Below are 20389 nucleotides of genomic sequence, written 5' to 3'. Positions count from 1 at the left end.
ACACAAGAGAAGGAAAAGACCTACAATAACAAACCCAAAACAATTAAGAAAATGGGAATAGGAACATACATATCGATAATTACCTTAAATGTAAATAGATTAAATGCTCCCACCAAAAGATACAGACTGGCTGAATGGATACAAAAACAAGACCCATATATATGCTGTCTACAAGAGACCCACTTCAGACCTAGGGACACATACAGACTGAAAGTGAGGGGATGGAAAAAGATATTCCATGCAAATGGAAATCAAAAGAAAGCTGGAGTAGCAATTCTCATATCAGACAAAATAGACTTTAAAATAAAGACTATTACAATGTTGATTCTTCCAATTTCACAATGTTCCAATCTGTTTGTATCATCTTTAATTTCTTTCATCAGTGTCTTATAAATTTCTGCATACAGGTCTTTTGTCTCCTTAGGTAGGTTTATCCATAGATATTTTATTCTTTTTGTTGCAGTGGTAAATGGGAATGTTTTCTTAGTTTCACTTTCAGATTTTTCATCATTAGTGTATAGGAATGCAAGAGATTTCTGTGCATTAATATTGTATCCTGCTACTTTACCAAATTCATGGATTAGCTCTAGTGGTTTTCTGGGAGCATCTTTAGGATTCTTTATGTATAGTATCATGTCATCTTCTAAGAGTGACAGCTTTACTTCTTTTCCCATTTGGATTCCTTTTATTTCTTGTTCTTCTCTGATTGCTGTGGCTAAAACTTCCAAAACTATGTTGAATAATAGTCGTGAGAGTGGGCAACCTTGTCTTGTTCCTGATCTTAGTGGAAATGGTTTCAGTTTTTCACCATTGAGAATGATGTTGGCTGTGGGTTTGTCGTATATGGCCTTTATTATGTTGAAGTAGGTTCCCTCTATGCCCACTTTCTGGAGAGTTTTTAGAATAAATGGGTGTTGAATTTTGTCAAAAGCTTTTTCTGCATTTATTGGGATCATCATATGCTTTTGTCCTTCAATTTGTTAATATTGTGTATCACATTGATTGATTTGCGTATATTGAAGAATCCTTGCATTCCTGGAATAAACTGCAATTGATCAGGGTGTATGATCCTTTTAATGTGCTGTTGGATTCTGTTTGCTAGTATTTTGTTAAGGGTTTTTGCATCTATGTTCATCAGTGATATTGGCCTGTATTTTTCTTTTTTTGTGATATCTTTGTCTGGTTTTGGTATCAGGGTGATGGTGGCCTTGTAGAATGAGTTTGGGAGTTTTTCTCCCTCTGCTATATTTTGGAAGAGTTTGAGAAGGATAGGTGTGAGCGCTTCTCTAAATGTTTGATAGTATTAGCCTGTGAAGCCATCTGGTCCTGGGATTTTGTTTGTTGGAAGATTTTTAATCACAGCTTCAATTTCATTACTTGTGATTGGTCTGTTTATATTTTCTATTCCTGGTTCAGTCTCGGCAGGTTGTGCATTTCTAAGAATCTGTCCATTTCTTCCAGGTTGTCCATTTTATTGGCATAGAGTTGCTTGTAGTAGTCTCTTATGATGCTTTGTATTTCTGCAGTGTCTGTTGTAACTTCTCCTTTTTCATTTCTAATTCTACTGATTTGAGTCCTCTCCCTCTTTTTCTTGATGAGTCTGGCTAAATGTTTATCAATTTTGTTTATCTTCTCAAAGAACCAGCTTTTAGTTTCATTGATTTTTGCTATTGTTTCCTTCATTTCTTTTTCATTTATTTCTGATCTGATCTTTATGATTTCTTTCCTTCTGCTCATTTGGAGTGTTTTTTGTTCTTCTTTCTCTAATTACTTTAGGTGTAAGGTTAGGTTGTTTATTTGAGATGTTTCTTGTTTCTTGAGGTAGGACTGTATTGCTATAAACTTCCTCTTAGAACTGTTTTTGCTGCAGCCCATAGGTTTTGGGTCATTGTGTTTTCATTGTCATTTGTTTCTAGGTATTTTTTGATTTCCTCTTTGATTTCTTCAGTGATCTCTTGGTTATTAAGTAGTGTATGGTTTAGCCTCCATGTACATGTATTTTTTACAGATTTTTTTCCTGTAATTGATATGTAGTCTCATAGCGTTGTGGTCGGAAAAGATACTTGATATGATTTCAATTTTCTTAAATTTGCCAAGGCTTGATTTGTGACCCAAGATATGATCTATCGTGAAGAATGTTCCATGAGCACTTGAGAAGAAAGTGTATTGTGTTATTTTGGATGGAATGTCCTATAAATATCAATTAAGTCCATCTTGTTTAATGTGTCATTTAAAGTTGGGTTTCCTTATTTATCTTCATTTTGCATGATCGGTCCATTGGTGAAAGTGGGGTGTTAACGTCCCCTACTATGATTGTGTTACTGTCGATTTCCCCTTTTATGGCTGTTAGCATTTGCCTTATGTATTGAGGTGCTCCTATGTTGGCTGCATAAATATTTACAACTGTTATATCTTCTTCTTGGATTGATCCCTTGATCATTATGTAGTGTCCTTCTTTGTCTCTTGTAATAGTCTTTATTTTGAAGTCTATTTTGTCTGATATGAGAATTGCTACTCCAGCTTTCTTTTGATTTCCATTTGCATGGAATATCTTTTTCTATCCCCTCACTTTCAGTCTGTATGTGTCCCTAGGTCTGAAGTGGGTCTCTTGTAGACAGCATATATATGGGTCTTGTATCCATTCAGCCAGTTTATGTCCTTTGGTTGGAGCATTTAATTCATTTACATATAAGGTAATTATTGATATGTATGTTCCTGTTACCACTTTCTTAATTTTTGGGGGTTTGTTATTGTAGGTCTTTTCCTTCTATTGTGTTTCCTGCCTAGAGAAGTTCCTTTGGCAGTTGTTATAAAGCTGGTTTGGTGATGCTGAGTTCTCTTAGCTTTTGCTTGTCTATGAAGGTTTTAATTTCTCTGTCAAATCTGAATGAGATCCTTGCTGGGTAGAGTAATCTTGGTTGTAGTTTCTTCCCTTTCATCACTTTAAATATATCCTGCCACTCCCTTCTGGCTTGCAGAGTTTCTGCTGAAAGTTCAGCTGTTAACTTTATGGGAATTCCCTTGTATGTTATTTGTTGTTTTTCCCTTGCTGCTTTTAATATTTTTTCCTTGTATTTAATTTTTGGTAGCTTGATTAATATGTGTCTTGGCATGTTTCTCCTTGAATTTATCCTGTATGAGACTCTCTGCGCTTCCTGGACTTGATTAACCATTTCGTTTCCCATATTAGGGAAGTTTTCAACTGTAATCTCTTCAAATATTTTCTCAGTCCCTTTCTTTTTCTCTTCTTCTTTTGGGACCACTATAATTCGAATGGTGGTGCATTTAATGTTGCCCCAGAGGTCTCTGAGACTGCCCTCAATTCTTTTCATTCTTTTTTCTTTATTCTGCTCTGCAGTAGTTATTTCCACCATTTTATCTTTCAGGTCACTTATCCGTTCTTCTGCCTCAGTTATTCTGCTATTGAATCCTTTTAGAGAAATTTTAATTTCATTTATTGTGTTGTTCATCACTGTTCATTTGCTCTTTAGTTGTTCTAGGTCCTTGTTAAATGTTTCTTGTCTTTTCTCCATTCTATTTCCAAGATTTTGCATCATCTTTACTATCTTTACTCTGAATTCTTTTTCAGGTAGACTGCCTATTTCCTCTTCATTTGTTTGGTCTGGTGGGTTTTTACCTTGCTCCTTCATCTGCTGTGTGTTTCTCTGTCTTCTCATTTTGCTTAACTTACTGTGTTTGTGGTCTTTTCGCAGGCTGCAGGATTGTAGTTCCCATTGTTTTTGGTGTGTGCCCCCATAGGCTAAGGTTGGTTCAGTGGACTGTGTAGGTTTCCTGGTGGAGGGGACAGGTGCCTGTGTTCTGGTGAATGAGGCTGGATCTTGTCTTTCTGGTGGGCAGGACTGGGTCCAGTGGTGTGTTTTGGGGTGTCTGTGACCTTATTATGATTTTAAGCAGCCTCTGTGCTAATGGTGAGGTTGTGTTCCTGTCTTGCTAGTTGTTTGGCTTAGCGTGTCCAGCACTCTAGTTTGCTGGTTGTTGAATGAAGCTGGGTTTAGCGTTGTAATGGAGATCTCTGGAGAGCCTATGCCATTTAATATTACATGGAGCCGGGAGGTGTCTGGTGGATCAATGTCCTGAACTCGGCTCTCCCACCTCAGAGGCGCTGGCCTGACACCTGGCCGACACCAAGACCCTGTCAGCCACACAGTCAGGTATGTGGGGAGTTTCTTGCCTTTTTGGAAGTTTGAGGTCTTCTGCCAGCGTTCAGTAGGTGTTCTTTATTGTTCCACATGTAGATGTATTTCTGATGTATTTGTGGGGAGGAAGGCAATGTCCATGTCTCACTCCGCCTCCATCTTGAAGGTCTCCAGGTAACACAAGCTTTAAATGACACATTAAGCAAGGTGGACTTCATTGATATTTATAAGACACTCCATCCAAGAACAACAGAATACACTTTCTTCTCAAGTGCTCATGGAACATTCTCCAGGATAGATCATATCTTGGGACACAAATCAAGTCTTGGTAAATTTAAGAAAATTGAAATCGTATTAAGTATCTTTTCCGACCACAACGCTATGCGAGTAGATGTCAATTACATGAAAAAAAACTGTAAAAATAGAAACACACGGAGGTTAAACAATATGCTACTAAATAACCAGGAGATCACTGAAGAAATCAAAGAGGAAATCAAAAAATACCTAGAAACAAATGACAATGAAAACACAATGACCCAAAACCTATGGGACACAGCAAAAGCAGTTCTAAGAGGAAGTTTATAGCAGTACAGTCCTACCTCAAGAGTCAAGAAACATCTTAAATAAACGACATAACCTTACACCTAAAGCATTTAGAGAAAGAAGAACAAAAAAACCCAAAGTTAGCAGAAGGAAAGGAATCATAAATATCAGATCAGAAATAAATGAAAAAGAAATGAAGGAAACAATAGCAAAAATCAGTAAAACTAAAAGCTGGTTCTTTGAGAAGGTAAACAAAATTGATAAACCATTAGCCAGACTCATCAAGAAAAAAAGGGAGAAGACTCCAATCAACAGAATTAGAAATGGAAAAGGAGAAGTAACGACTGACACTGCAGAAATAAAAGGATCATGAGAGATAACTACAAGCAACTATATGCCAATAAAATGGACAACCTGGAAGAAATGGACAAATTCTTAGAAAAGCACAACATTCTGAGACTGAACCAGGAAGAAATAGAAAATATAAACAGACCAATGACAAGCACTGATATTGAGACTGTGATTAAAAATCTTCCAACAAACAAAAGCCCAGGACCAGATGGCTTCACAGGTGAATTCTATCAAACATTTAGAGAAAAGCTAACACCTATCCTTCTCAAACTCTTCCAAAATATAACAGAAGGAGGAACACTCCCAAACTCATTCTACAAGGCCACCATCACCCTGATACCAAAACCAGACAAAGATACTCCAAAAAAAGAAAATTACAGACCAATATCACTGTTGAACATAGATGCAAAAATCCTCAACAAAATACTAGCAAACAGAATCCAACATCACATTAAAAGGATCATACGCCATGATCAAGTGGGGTTTATCCCAGGAATGCAAGGATTCTTCATTATATGCAAATCAATCAATGTGATACACCATATTAACAAATCGAAGGATAAAAACTATATGATAATCTCAATAGATGCAGAAAAAGCTTTCGACAAAATTCACCACCCATTTATTATAAAAACTCTCCAGAAAGTAGGCATAGAGGGAACCTACCTCAACATAATAAAGGCCATACCTGACAAACCCACAGCCAAAATCATTCTCAATGGTGAAAAACTGAAACCATTTCCACTAAGATCAGGAAGAAGACAAGGTTGCCCACTTTCACCACTGTTAGAAAACAAAAATCTTTATGACAGTTTCAATAGTGACTTGCTCTATCTCTATAGAAATAATCACTGTGTATGACAGTTTCCTTTTGACATTGTAGACATTAAGTAGTTCTTAATAAATTTTAATTTTGGATAACTGCATTCTCTACTGGTGACCATTATTGACAAGATTAAATACATCGTGAGAGCTCTACAAGTATTCAGAAATGTATGCAGTGAATTATTGCTGCCAATATATGGTGTACTTCAACAAGAGGCTTACTAGATTTTAGCAACCAGCTTTTTAAAAAAAATATTTATTTATTTATTTGGTTGCACCGTGTCTTAGTTGCGTCAGGTGGGCTCCTTAATTGTGGCTCCAGGGTTCTTTATTTGTGGCATGCATACTCTTAGTTGCAGCATGCATGTGGGATCTAGTTCCCTGACCAGGGATTGAACCTGGGCCCCCTGCAGTGGAAGCACAGAGTCTTAGCCACTGAACCGCCAGGGAAGTCCCTTCGCTGATATCTCCCTTTGGAGTTATACCTGATTTCATTACCAGTTTTCATCAGAATCCATTGGGGAATAACATAATTCTGCTTTTGTTTTTTGGCCAGGAATCACTTGTTCTTGAAAGTCTTGTGAGAAGACATGGCGAGGAACAGTCAACCATACACACCGTGATGGTGGAGAAAGGGAAAGAAAGCTGAATTTTATTTCCTTGACAGATTTCCCAATATTGAGTGTCAAATGGGTTCTGGCAAAACCTAAGGAGAAAAAAAGCTGAAAGAAATGACTTCCAATATATCACTAGAGGCCAGATTGTCAGCAAAGTATCTCCAAGATTGTATGTGCTTGTCCGCTTATCCTCAGAATACGTGCTTAAACTTAACCTTAAAGGCAAAGTTAATGGCTCGATTGGGGATATATATGATGACTTTTTCCAAGTTGGCCTTCCACAAGGAGAGAATCTACTTCCCTTTCGGGGAGCATACTATATAATCCTGTATGTCTTTGCATTATTTCTCAGCAGCAAAGTTTTTATACGTATGTTGTACCTCTGGCATTGTGAGACTTGTGGGCACCTGTCATTTCAAAAATGTCATATAAATGAAATCATACAGTATGTAACTTTTGGGGATTGCCTTTTCTTTCATTCAGCATCATTCAGTTGAGATTCATGCAGGTTGTGTGTATCAACAGTTTGTTCCTTTTTATTGCTGAGTAGGATTCCATGATATGGATGGACCACAGTTTGTTTATCCATTTACCTTTTAAAGGAAGGACATTTGGTTTGTTTCCGGTTTGGGCTGCTACAAATAAAGCTGTTATGAACATTCATGTATAGGTTTTATATTTTCATTTTTTCTGGAATAAATGCCCAAGAGTGTAATTGCTGAGTTATATGGCAAGTGCATGTTTAGTTTTTTAAGAAACTAAAAACTACTTTTCCAGAGTGGCTGTAACACTTTACATTCCCACCAGTGATGTAGGAGTGATCCAGTTTCTCTGCATCCTTAGCAGCATTTGGCGTTGTCACTGTTTTTTATTTTAGCTCTTCTGATATGTGTGTAGTGAGATCTCACTGTGGTTTTAATTTGCATTTCCCTAGTAGCTAGTGATATTGAACATCTTTTCATGTGTTTATTTGCCATCCACATATCCTGTTTCATGAACTATCTGTTCATGTCTTTTGCCCATTTTCTATTGGATTGTTTATTTTTTACTGTTGAGTTCTGAGAGTTTTAAAATGTATTCTAGATAGTAGATCTTTATCAGATCTGTGGTTTGCAATAGTGTCTCCCAGTCTGTAGCTTGTCTTTTCATCCTCTTCAAATGGGCTTTCAAAGAGCAAATGTCCTTAATTTTATTTATTTATTTACTTATTATTTATTTTTGGCTGTGTTGGGTCTTTGTTGCTGCGTGCTGGCTTTCTCTAGTTGCGGTGAGCGGGGTTACTCTTTGCTGTGGTGCGCGGGCTTCTCATTGCAGTGGCTTCTCTTGTTGCGGAGCACGGGCTCTAGGCGCCCGGTCTTCAGTAGTTGTGGCATGTGGGCTCAGTAGCTGTGGCTCGTGGGCTCCAGAGCACAGGCTCAGTAGTTATGGTGCACAGGCTTAGGTGCTCTGTGGCATGTGGGATCTTCCCGGACCAGGGATCGAACCCGTGTCCCCTGCATTGGCAGGCCGATTCTTAACCACTGCGCCACCAGGGAAATCCCGAAAGTTCTTAATTTTGATGAGGCCTAATTTCTTAATTTTTTGTTTTTGTTGTTGTTCTGTAGATTGTGATTTTATTGTCTTCCGAACTTGTCATTATTTCTCTAGGATAAATTTCTAAAGTGACCTTGAGGGAGAACTTTAGGCATGATATAAAAGGTGTACATCATAAAGGGAAAGATTGGTATATTTAATTATATACAAAATTTAAAACTTCTATATAGTAATTGCTAAGAAATTAATAAAATTTAAAAGGCAAATACTAACTAAGAAACAATTTAAAACATATATATCAAAAGGTTAATATCTTTAATATCTAAAGAGCCCTTATAAATTAACAAGAACAAACTATATTAGGTCTCATTTGTTGTATGATGTAGAAGTTGTAATTAAAAGTAGACTAAGCCAACTTCTGCTTCTACCCATGAAGGATTATGTGGTATGGACTTGTCCTCCCAATATAAACAACTAGAAAACTAGTCAGAATATATGAAACAACTCTTTCCAGAAATTGAGACAACAGGCAGCACAGGACTTTGATCCCAAGAGAAGGGAAACAAATGGGGACGAACCCTATGGTCACTCAGATTTTTGCCTAGAAGCAAATTCAGTTCTATGACATGAGTAGGGGCAACTTGATTGGATGCTGCTTTGAAAAAAAAAGCTCCGAAATACATTTTTAGGGATAAATGGGAAAGTCTTTTTTTTTTTAAGTCTTTATTGAATTTATTACAATATTGCTTCTGTTTTTATGTTTTGGTTTTTTGGCCGTGAGGCATGTGGGATCTTACCTCCCTGACCAGGGATCGAACCTGCACCCACTGCATTGGAAGGTGATGTCTTAACCACTGGACCACCAAGGGAGTCCCGGCGAAGTCTTAATATGAACTGAAAATTGGATGGCATTAGTGAATTATTGTTAACTTTCTTAATTGTGATAATAGATCTTTGGTTATGTTGAAAATGTCCTTAATTTGAGGAGAGGCATGCTGAAGTATTTAGGGTGAAGTGATAGGATGTCTGCAACTTATTTAATAGTTTATTTAAAAAAATATAGCCACTGCACCTATATAGGCAAGTGAAATATGGCAGAATGTTACCAGTGATTAAATCTAGATGGTGGGGACAAAGGAGATCATCATATTCTTTCAATCTTTCAGCATGTTATAAATTTTGCCTAATAAACTGTATGTGGGGAGGGAGGAGTTTCATTTTTAGTCCCCCATCCTGACTTCCTGGCTGGAATGCAGACATGATGGCTAGAGCCCAAACAGTCGTCGTTTTTTTTTTTTTTTTTTTTTTGCTCATCACAATTGCCTTTTTATTTTATTTATTTATTTTTTATTTATTTTTGGCCACAGCTCGAGGCTTGTGGGATGTTACTTCCCTGACCAGGGACTGACCCGGGCCCTCGGCAGTGAGAGTATGGAGTCCTAACCACTGGACCACCAGGAAAGTACCACAATGGCCCTTTTAAAAATAACAGTTTTGTTGAGACATAATTAAGATAGTGTATAATTTACCTATTTAAAGTGTACAATTCAATGGCTTTTAGTATATTTACAGAGTTGTGCAACCATCACCAAATCAATTTTAGAATATTTTCTTTACTCCCCCACCCCCGCCAAATCCCCCTCATATCCATTGGCAGTCAATCCCTATTTCCCCTCAACTCTCACCCTGGTCCTAGGCAACTGCAGTTCTACTTTCTATCTCTGTGGATTTGCCTATTCTGAACATTTCATATAAGTGAGATCATATAATATATGATATTTTGTGACTGGCTTCTTTAACTTAGCATATGTTTTCAAGGTTCATCCATGCTGTAGCATGTGTCAGTACTTCATTCCTTTATATAGACTGAATAATATTCAACTGGATATTTGAGTTGTTTTTACTTTTTGGCTATTATGAATAATACTGCTATGTGTCTTTGTGTACATGTTCTTATGTGGACATGTTTTCATTTCTCTTGGAGTGAAATTGCTGGCCCATATGATAACTATGTTAACATTCTGAGTCGCTGCAAAACTGTTTTCCACAGCAGCTGCGCCATTTGACATTCCCACCAGCAGTGTATGAGGGCTCCAATTTCTCCACATCCTCATCAACACTTGTTATTGTCTGTCTTTTTGATCATAGCCATCCTAATGGGTGTGAAGTGGAATCTCATTGTGGTTTTGATTTGCATTTCTGGAAACGCTAATGATGTTGAGCATCCTTTCTCGTGCTTATTAGCTATTTGTATATCTTCTTTGGAGAAATGTCTATTCAGATAATTTTCCCATTTTTAGATGTCTTTTTGTTATTGAGTTATGAGTTCTTTATATATTCTGGATATAAGTCCCTAGTCAGATATATGGTTTGCAAATATTTTCTCCCATTATGTGAGTTGTCTTTTCACTTTCTTGATGGTGTCCTTTGAAGCACAAAAATTTCTAGTGTTGATAAAGACCAATTTATCTATTCTTTTCTTTTGTTGCTTGTGGCCTTGGCGTGATATTTAAGAAACCATTGCCTAATCCAAGTTCATGCAAAGAGTCATTTTGAACTATGAGGTGGGAAGCTAAAAATGGTGAAGTAACTAGAGAGTAGAACCCTGGGTCTCTGATGCCTAGGAAGTTGCATGCTAGCCTTGGACTGCCAAATTCTGCATTTGTTTTACATGAGGGTGAGCTAAAGTATCTTATTTAAAAAAATCAAGAACCTCTGTTTCCTAAAATATACTATAGAACGAAAGACAGGAGTACAAGAAGATATTTGCAAACACAAATAACTGACATTGGTTTAGTATCCATAGGGTATGACAAAGTTTTTTTTTTTTGGCTGCACCCTGTGACTTGTGGGATCTTAGGTCCCCTACTGGGGAACAAACACGGACCCCCTCACACACACCCACCTCCGCAGTGAAAGCATGGAGTCCCAACCACTGGGCGGCCAGGGGATTCCTGGTATGACAAATTTTATGAATCAATAACAAAAAGACAAACAACCTAGTAAAAAGTGGGCAATAGAAATGAGCAAAGATTTCACAGAAGAGGAAATATGTGCGGCCAATCAACATATGAAAAAATGCTCGGGAATTCCCTGCCGGTCCAGTGGTTAGGGCTCTGTGCTTCTGGTCGGGGAACTAAGATCCCACAAGCTGTGCGGAGCGGCCAAAAAAAAGAAAAGAAGAAAGAAAAAATGCTCAACCTTACTAGCAATCATACAAAAGTAAATTTCACACCCACGAAAATAAAATAAAAAATTTAAAAGTCTATAATATGGAGTGTTAGCTATGATATGGAGCAATGGGAAATCAGACCCTGCTTCGTGGGAATGCAGATTTGTATAATCATCTTGGAAAACCACGCTTTGAGGATCCCTATGACGCTGGGGATTAATCGTAGTGGGAGTAACTGAATAAACAAGCTGGAAAGACAGTAGCTTGTGGTTAGAAAATGTAGTGTTTGAATTCATGATTCAGGAGGCAGAGAAGTTTATGCGATGACCAAGTACAGGGTGTGACCTTGCAAGTGATTGGCTAAAGTGGAGGTGTGTTCACCGAAGATGATGACGCATGTTAGTCTGGGTCCAATCAGGACAGAGAAACCACAGGGGGCTGTTAAGAGGAAAAGTTTAACATCAAGAATTATTAACAATAATAGGGGATTGGATAATAAGAGATTGGCTAGTAAGAATTAAAGGGAACTCTAGGAATACCAGTTATAATATACAATAGCTGACAATATAAAAACAATATATAATAGTCACTACCCATAGAGCGGTGATAACCCCTCTTTCCGTGTACAGCTGATGTCCAGGCCTTGTTAGAGGAGTCGCCTGTGGTGCTGAGTCAGTGGAACTTGCTGGACGTCCACCCTCTGGAACTTGCTGAAAATGTGCCTCTCTAAGATGTTTCCCGTTCACAGGGGAGGTGTCTCAGCAGAGACACTTTGCTACAGAGCCACCCAAGGGTGGTGCCAGGGGAAGCTGCTCCCCGCTGTGCATTGAGGAAGCCAGTGCACAGAAGCCAAACACTAGGAAAGGGGGTGGTCTCGTCAGGAGCCCATGGGGGGAGCACACAGGACACAGCAATTAAAACCCCTTCTTCCTGCCAGGTCTTTCCACCACCATCTACTGATAAAACTTCATATCGCACCAGCTGGCAAGGGAAAATATACTGAAAGGCCCCAGATCCATTTTCACAGCATAGAGAGGGGCTGAGAGGTACTATATCAATTACAGGTACAGGAGGTCAAGAAACTGAGCGGTCCTGATGTTGTATTGTTGTTCTTGTGAATATTGAAATGACCCAGGTGTTGGCAGAAATTTTGGTGGAGTGTAAGGTTATAAACCAACTTGTTCCTCCAAGTGTGACCTTGGTCCACCTGCCTCAGAATCAAGGGGATACTTTAATAATATAGATTCCTTTCTCTCATTGTGTATCTTCTCAACTAGGGTATTAGAGAACTGAGCCCCCAAATCTTTTTAACAAGTGCCCCAGGAGATTTAAAATTTTAAAAAATCAATTATGAATATTCCAAATACAGAAAAGTAAAGAAAGTAATATAATAGGTTCCAGTGTACCCAGAAATCACTTTTAACAAATGTTAACGTTTGCCTTATTTCCTGTAGGTCTTTTTATTTTTAATATAATATTAGCGATTTTGGCTCAGGTTCCACTGTCATGCCTTTCTCCTCCCTCCCTCGCAAGAGGTGATTATTTTGTACGTTGTCGTTTGTAAATCATGGTTTTAGGTGGTGGAGAGCCTTAGTTTTTGAGCAGGAATATTACACTATTAAACAGGCGCTTTGGAAAATCAACCAAACTGTGCTCTGCCAGAGAGTTCATTAGGATGAGAGGATGGAGGTGGGAAAGCCAATGAGGAGGGAGGTTCAGTGGCCCAGGGTGTGTGGTACTAAGGATCTGAAGTAGAACCACAGACCTTTGCTCTTTTTAAAAAATATGCTCATAATTTATGTTCCACTTTATTTTGGGTGATAGCAATGTATAATTTTAACTTGAAAAAATCTGCAAAAAATACAGTTTGCAAAATAGAGCACATACTCGTCACCTTTTTTTTTTTTTAATTTTGTCTGCGTTGGCTCTTCGTTGCTGCACGTGGGTTTCTCTAGTTGCGGCGAGTGGGAGCTACTCTTTGTTGCAGTGCGCAGGCTTCTCACTGTGGTGGCTTCTCTTGTTGCGGAGCACAGGCTCCAGGCACGTGGACTTCAGTAGTTGTGGTGTGTGGGCTCAGTAGTTGTGGCTCACGGGCTGAGTTGCTCCACGGCATGTGGGATCTTCCTGGACCAGGGATCGAACCCGTGTCCCCTGCATTGGCAGGCGGATTCTTAACCACTGCGCCACCAGGGAAATCCCCATACTGGTCACCTTTTAACCAATCTGGGCAATATTACTGGAATACAATACCAAGATTATAGAAATTCAAAATTACAGTCCAGTTCATAAAACTTGGACTTAAAACATCTTTTCACAAAGTTCAATGTCTGCCTTTTAAGGTTACTATGAAATCGATTTCATATTTGGTATTATGTTGTGTGCTTAGATAAAACGTTTGGTAGATTTCTGTATAGCAGAAGGAGAGCAGGTAATGCTGCTCATCAAAATGGATAGACATGTTCATACAGTGGAAGAGAAAACTTAGGCTTCTTATTGAATTAAATGAGCCACGGATGCAATTTCATGCAAGTCCAGGATACATTTATTCCACCTTTACTTCTGCCATTCTCTTCTTCCAATCTTGACAAGGTAACTTTTGCATAGTATTTTATTTTGTTTTATTTTACTTTATTTTTTCACACCCTTGTGTAAAGCCTGTGCTTTGTGCCACTGTGATCTCCAGTCTTTCAACCCCCAACTCTGTTCCCCCAGTTCATCAACTCCTTTCCATTTCCCTGTGTTCCATGGTTAGTCATTTCACCCCTATGCTTGCTACTGTCCTGGAATGCCTTGCTTTCTTGACATTTGACCATACCAACCCTAACTTCCAATCTTTATACTAGCAGAACTGTTTCTTCTGCCTTGAGGAGGTGGAGTTGCCTTTCTGATTATTATTTACAGTAATTTGCTATAGCCAGTGTCTAAAATGAGGCAGATTTTCACCCTGATGACCCCAGTGGGCTCAAGGCTATTTTGGACTGGACTGGGTTCCTGAAATTACTCAGGTTTTGTTCTTCACCAAAAAATATAAGTGATACCTCAATAATACTGCCAGATTTGTTTGTCTATAGAGTACAATTCTGATGAGCAGTCATGAAAACTGGCCAAATGGCATATCAAAATATGTTTAAGCAGGTCAGATTTAAGAATTTTATTGATCAACACATGGATTTTGGTTTTATTTCCATTACATACATTTGGTCATGGGTCAAGAGTCAATTATAACTTCTGATTGACTATACTTATTTTGTTCATAAATATAATTATATCAAACCAAATATTTGGAGGTCAAATCTTTCTTGTAGAACTATTGATAGACACAACAACATGAATGAATCTCAGAGTGATGATGTTAAGTGCAAGAAGCCAGACAAAAGAAAGTTCCATACTGTATGCATCCATTTATATAAGGTTCTAGAAAATGCAAACTAATCTATAGGGATTGAAAGGGGATTGTTCGTTGTCTGGGATTTTGGGGGAAGGGAGGGAAGATGGGGTTGAAAGGGCACAAGAACACTTTTTGGGGATGATGGAAAGATTTATCTGAATTGTCTGTGTGTGTGTGATTGTATCACGGGATGTATACATATGTCAAAATTCATTAAATCATACATCTTAAATATGTGCAATTCACTATGTCAATTATATCTCAGTAAAAGTATAAAAATCATTAACAAGGAAAACATGTTGGTTTTAAGCCATTAAAACATCTACCGTGTACCAGGCACTCTGCTGGGGACAGTGTTCATTAAGGCAGACAAGACCCCTCCTCTAGGGGAGGGTACATTCTGGTGGAGGAGACAGATCGATAAGTGATAATAGTAAAGTCTGGTAAGTGTTACTACAGGGTAAGAAGGGGAAGCCTTGAAAACAGGCAGCAGGATTATCTAAGCTGGTTATTCGGTAGTAGATGCCTAAAACTGTGTTGAAAAGATTCTGAAGCTTAGCAGGATCCCATGCGCTAGGAGAGGGTGGTGATGCTGGGTGCCACGCATTTGCCCAGATGAGGCTATACTGTCGGCCTTATCATACATTTCCCAATAATATGACTATTTCAACTGGTTATGAAGATGTTTAAGAATAGTTCAGACCTCTTGTTATAGACCAGTTTTTTCCCAGAGCAGTATTTTTAAGGCAGTGTTTCTTGTTGGGAAAACATCAACTTTCCAGACTGTAGTGTAGACAGAGGACAAGTGTTCTTTTGTTCTCAAAAGCTCTGTTTTCAAGTGCTTTTTACCCGTTGATGTGACTGTGTCTGAGCCTTTGCTAAGGGTACTGCAGCTGGATTGTGTAGTGGAACCAGGTCCAGAAAAAGAATCACTCAAGAATGCAAGTAAACAGGATGTCAGATGTTATCCTTAGTCTATTTCCCTCAACATAGCTTTTTGGCTGCAAAGTAAAATGCCATTCTTCTAGCTTGTGCTTATACACAGTGATGGCTGACAGCAGGCACAATCTTCCTCTGCTTGGCATGTTGTCACCGTGCAACTCAACATGTTTTGCAAGGCATGATTGTGACATATCATCTCGGTGAGACAGTATGAGGACATGTGGCCATTTCTTGGAAGAATTTCCCAGCCTACCTTCTTTGAGCCCTGTTTTGCCAGCACAGCTCCCCACGAGGCTCAGATCTGTCTGACCTAAGAGCCAGTTGGCATCTTCCTCTTGTCAGAAACCAGATTTTCACTGGGGCTAGACTATATATTGACAGCTTTTTCCCAGACTGGCCCATGAGTATCTCATTTCTAAGGTCCCCTGAAGTGCTGGCTCACCTCCGTTTTCCCAGAGCGCTCACTTCCTTCTCTCTCCTCCCTCCCCGCGTCCTCCTCACTTCCTTCCTTTACAGCTTCTTGCACCCGTTGGTTTTTGTGTGTGTGTGTGTGTGTGTGTGTGTGTGTGTGTGTGTGTGTATGTATTTCTTCTTCTTTTTTAATCCCAATGAATTTGTTTTGCAGATTTTGAAAAAGAAACCCAGTGTTATCCAGGACTTTTTCCCCCCCCATTCATTCTATTTCCACATCTTTGAGTGTGAGCTCTGTGGTTTTCAAATCCCATAACTGGAGTGGCTTCCACCGTTGTCTAAGAAAAGTTCTTTCAGAGCTTTGCGCTGCAAGCACGAGAAGAGAACTCATAAAAAGGAAGACAACAGCAGATGCAATCGCGGATGTGGCTTAGTCCTTGCAGCTGCCCCAGAGAGCTGTTCGGAGTGTACAGTCCTCAGTAATGAATCCAGAAGAACGCATCGTGACATGGCTTATATCTTTGGGAGTATTAGATTCCCCCAAAAAGACCATCTGTGATCCGGAGGAGTTCTTGAAGTCCTCGCTGAAAAATGGGGCAGTGCTATGCAAACTGATCAACAGACTTAGGCCTGGCTCTATAGAAAAGGTAAGGGAAATTTGCAGTATCTTTGGGGTTGCTTACCACCAGAGAGCAGCAATAATGTCACTCTGGAGATTTTCGATTGCCTGGGTCACGGGACGCTCCTACTTTAATCTCTTTCTAAGACTTCGACTTTCTTTCTGTTTTTGTAGTTGGAAAATGAAATGTTATCCTTTAGTAATTGGCCACCGAAGATTAGTACAGTAAAAACCTGTTACACCGCTGGTGCCAGGGACAAGGAGCTTGCTCTGTCATAGAGATGCATGTTGTACCTCCTTGTGTACTGAGGACATGTTTTGAACTTGGGGTACATATGAGTCTGAGGAAAAATGGGATGATTAATAACAGATACAGATGGTGCCTATTGACGGTATGACTAAATTCAGTGTAGATTTTCTTCACCAAGAAATAAAATATCCATTGAAAGAAAGAAAGGCTATTTAGCAACCTGGAGAAATAATCCAAAATGTTACAACACGTTCTGTTAAAACAATGGAAACCAAATATACGTTTCAAATGCAACGTGTGTTCAAAGTGAAACTAACCTTACTCTCTTTTAAAAATCCAAAATTGTGAATGTTGGAAACCCATGGTCAGGAGGATGTGATTAAAACAGTGGGCACTTTAAGTAAGTTTAAAGGTGGAGCCCTACTATTATTTTCTTAAGGTCAGCAGGGAATGTGATGTTGAGTACAGTTCTTTTGCTTATAATTTCTCAAACTTGAAAAACAGTGATAAAATGGTGGGAAAATGTTGCGAAATGTGATCAAATGTAGAGAACAGTGAAGGGGAAAATATACTTTTTAATAAATTATCATGAGGAGGACGGAGGGTGGTAATAGGTTGAAAGCAGGAACCAGGATCAAAAAACTTTCAGGGTCTCTCTAATTTGCTATCACTACGCTTTGGCAGAAAGCATGAGAAAAAGTTTGTAAGTAGAGACGGCTTGGGACTGAGGGATTGGTGACATTTGAAACAAGACCGACCGTTTAGATTTTTGCATCGCTTCCTTCAGTGGTTAATTTCTCTTCCTGGACTGACAGCAACGTTGGCCCCGCCTTAAAAAGCCTACCTTATCTACTTATCAGTGAATGATGCAATGATGTGACCCGCATGTGATGACAGTCTCCAAGTGACATTTGACTGTGTTTCCCTAGTACTGTCTGGAGCCCCAAACTGAAGCTGACTGCACCAACAACATCAATGACTTCCTGAAAGGATGTGCAGCCCTTCAAGTGGAGGTAAGCCCACCCAGGTTGCCTTCCTCGTGGTCATCGTTTTTCACTCTGCTAATGAAGATGGTGTTGTAGTAAAAGTACTTGGTTTATTTTCACTGTGAAACAGAGGAAGCATTTTATGGAAACCATGGTTAAGATCGGTGGTCCCCAGTCGTGGCTTGCTAGTTTGTCCTTTCCAGAAACCAATTCCAAAACAAAACAAAATAAAAATTCAAAATATGTACCTTCTGGACTTCCCTGGTGGTCCAGTTGTTGAGACTCTGCACTTCCCCTGCAGGGAGAAAGGGTTCGATCCTTGGTCAGGGAACTAAGATCCTGCATGCCACCAAAAAACAAAAGAAAAGAAAAAGAAAAAAAGAGCAAAATATGGTACCTTTTATCCTGCTGTATAGCACAGAGAACTATATTCCATATCCTGTGATAAACCAAATGGAAAAGAATATAAAAAAGAATGTATGTATATGTATAACTGAATCACTTTGCTGTACAGCAGAAATTAACACAACATTGTAAAGCAACTATACTTCAATTAAAAACAAAACAAAAAACAAAACCAAAATATGTTACCTTTAAAAAACAGCACCCAAGCCCTGAAAGCAGGCTTCCGGTGCCAGAGCTTGTATGGTGTGAGTCCCTACTTAAGTGGAGCCCAAAGCAGGCCACTGGCTGCTGCAGAGGGTTACTGTAATCCCCCTGAGTTGGGAAGACTGGAAAGCTTATTGTCACTTTTTCCCACTAACACTTTAGAACAGAGGCCTTGAAAGAACCTGGCCCTGAGGTAGAAATTGTAAATTAAATTACGTTGCATTCTTTTATGTTATGTGGATCCTTACAGTAAGTATAGGGGGTGTTGCTGAAAAGGAGGTGATACTTTTGCCTATGTGTCAAATTATTTAATGTCTCTGTGCCTCAGTGTTTCTATCTGTAAAATGGACACACTAATAGCTACCTTACGGGGGTTGTGGTAAGGATCAAATGAGATACTGCATAATAATTTAGAGCTAAGACCTCCAACCTCCAAAGATCTGTGAAGTAATGTATGTAGAGTGCTCAGCACAGGATCAAGGACATAAGAAGTGTAGATGTGCATTAGTAGTATTACTTGTGGAGAAGTATTAGTAGTGGTTTGAGCCTGGATTCGGACATTAGACTGCTCAGGTTCAAATCTCAGTTTTCTCCCACTAGTAAGTTTATGACGTTCGGCATGTTACTTTACTATGCCTCTCTGCCTCAGTCTCCCCACCTGTAAAATGGGAAGAATAGCAGCTCCTGTCTCATAGGATTGGTGTGAGATTTCAATGAATTTGTGTCCCGGAAGAGTGCGTGGTACGTAGTAAGTCTTCTCCAAGTGTTAGCTATTAGTAGTAGTAGTACAAGTACCTTTGCCCCAGATAAACTTTGCTTCCTTCAGAATTTTTCCTAAAGTTAGCCATAGCATCAAGCTATGCTTGTCTCTGAATATTTTATTCCAGATTTCCCTATTGCCAAATTTTAGCACTCTGTGTGTGTGTGTGTGTGTGTGTGTGTGTGTGTGTGAATGAGCACATGAGTGTGTATGGCTTTTGAGGTAGGTGTAACCTACTCTATATCCCTTATGGAATCATGTCTGCTATGAGCAGATCATGGTATTTTCTTTTTTATTTGATAAATAAAAACATGGTGAGGTTGCCAGTGATTTATGCACTCTGAAGCTGCCAGAAGGTATACCGAGCTTCTTTGTGGTTCTAAGAATACTAGATGATACAGAAACACCTCCTGGGGGACTTCCCAGGTGGTGCAGTGGTTAAGAATCCACCTGCCAATGCAAGGGACACGGGTTCGAGCCCTGGTCCAGGAAGATCCCACATGCCGTGGAGAAACTAAGCCCGTGTGCCACAACTACTGAGTCTGCGCTCTAGAGCCCGCGAGCCACAACTACTGAGCCCATGAGCCACAACTACTGAAGCCCGTGCTCCGCAACAAGAGAAGCCATTGCAATGAGAAGCCCGCGCACTGCAACGAAGAGTAGCCCCCGCTCGCTGCAACTAGAGAAAGCCCGTGCATAGCAATGAAGACCCAAAGCAGTCAAAAATAAATAAATAAATAAATTAAAAAAAAAAAAAAGGAACACCTCCTGGGTCTGGCATTGTTGGAGAATGAGTCATTTCACATAAGTGGATTCTTCTGATAACTAATGCTTACTCCATTAATTTTTAGCCACTTTGGATACAAATCTTTCTAAAAAAGTATAACATGATTTTCATTTCTTACATGAAAGTCACCAGGCATATTTTGATTTCTTTTTGATAATTCAGGCTGGCCTGAGCATCAGATGAATATTGTAAGGAGGCAATATCTGGCATGGTTAAGCACATACCTTCTCTAGTGTGACAGACTTGTGTCAGAGTCTTGGCTCTGACTGTGTGACTCTGGGAAAAGTTACTTGGCCTCTTTCTGCTCCAGTTTCCTCATCTGTGTAATGGAGACATTAGTAATATCTACTGCATAGGATTGTTTTAAAGATCAAATAAAATAATGCAGTTAAGACACACTTCATATGTCACTGCACATAAGACATGCATAATAGCTGCT

At 39.2% G+C, this 20389-nt stretch overlaps 2 protein-coding genes across 5 annotated transcripts in view; one reads left to right on the top strand and one right to left on the bottom strand.

The window, feature by feature from the left end:
* The window catches only part of VGLL1 (vestigial like family member 1), a 569192-nt gene that overhangs the window by 304169 nt on the left and 244634 nt on the right, over positions 1–20389 (bottom strand). The gene's annotated exons all lie outside the window — the stretch shown is intronic.
* The window catches only part of ARHGEF6 (Rac/Cdc42 guanine nucleotide exchange factor 6), a 110641-nt gene continuing 103568 nt past the window's right edge, over positions 13317–20389 (top strand). Inside the window, exons 1-2 of one of the 4 annotated variants that reach the window (XM_082377862.1) lie at positions 13317–16586; positions 17738–17821. In XM_082377862.1, coding sequence (XP_082233988.1) covers positions 16422–16586; positions 17738–17821 — 249 coding nt within the window. In that variant the 5' untranslated portion in view covers positions 13317–16421. The remainder of the gene's footprint in view (positions 16587–17737; positions 17822–20389) is intronic. The other 3 variants (XM_082377856.1, XM_082377855.1, XM_082377857.1) reach the window with 3 other exon arrangements.

This window comes from Balaenoptera borealis (genome assembly GCF_965194805.1).
Source record: "Balaenoptera borealis genome assembly, chromosome: X".
Taxonomy (NCBI): Eukaryota; Metazoa; Chordata; class Mammalia; order Artiodactyla; family Balaenopteridae; genus Balaenoptera; species Balaenoptera borealis.
The sequence above is the reverse complement of the archived record's forward strand: the minus strand, read 5'-3'. Positions and strand labels throughout refer to the sequence as shown.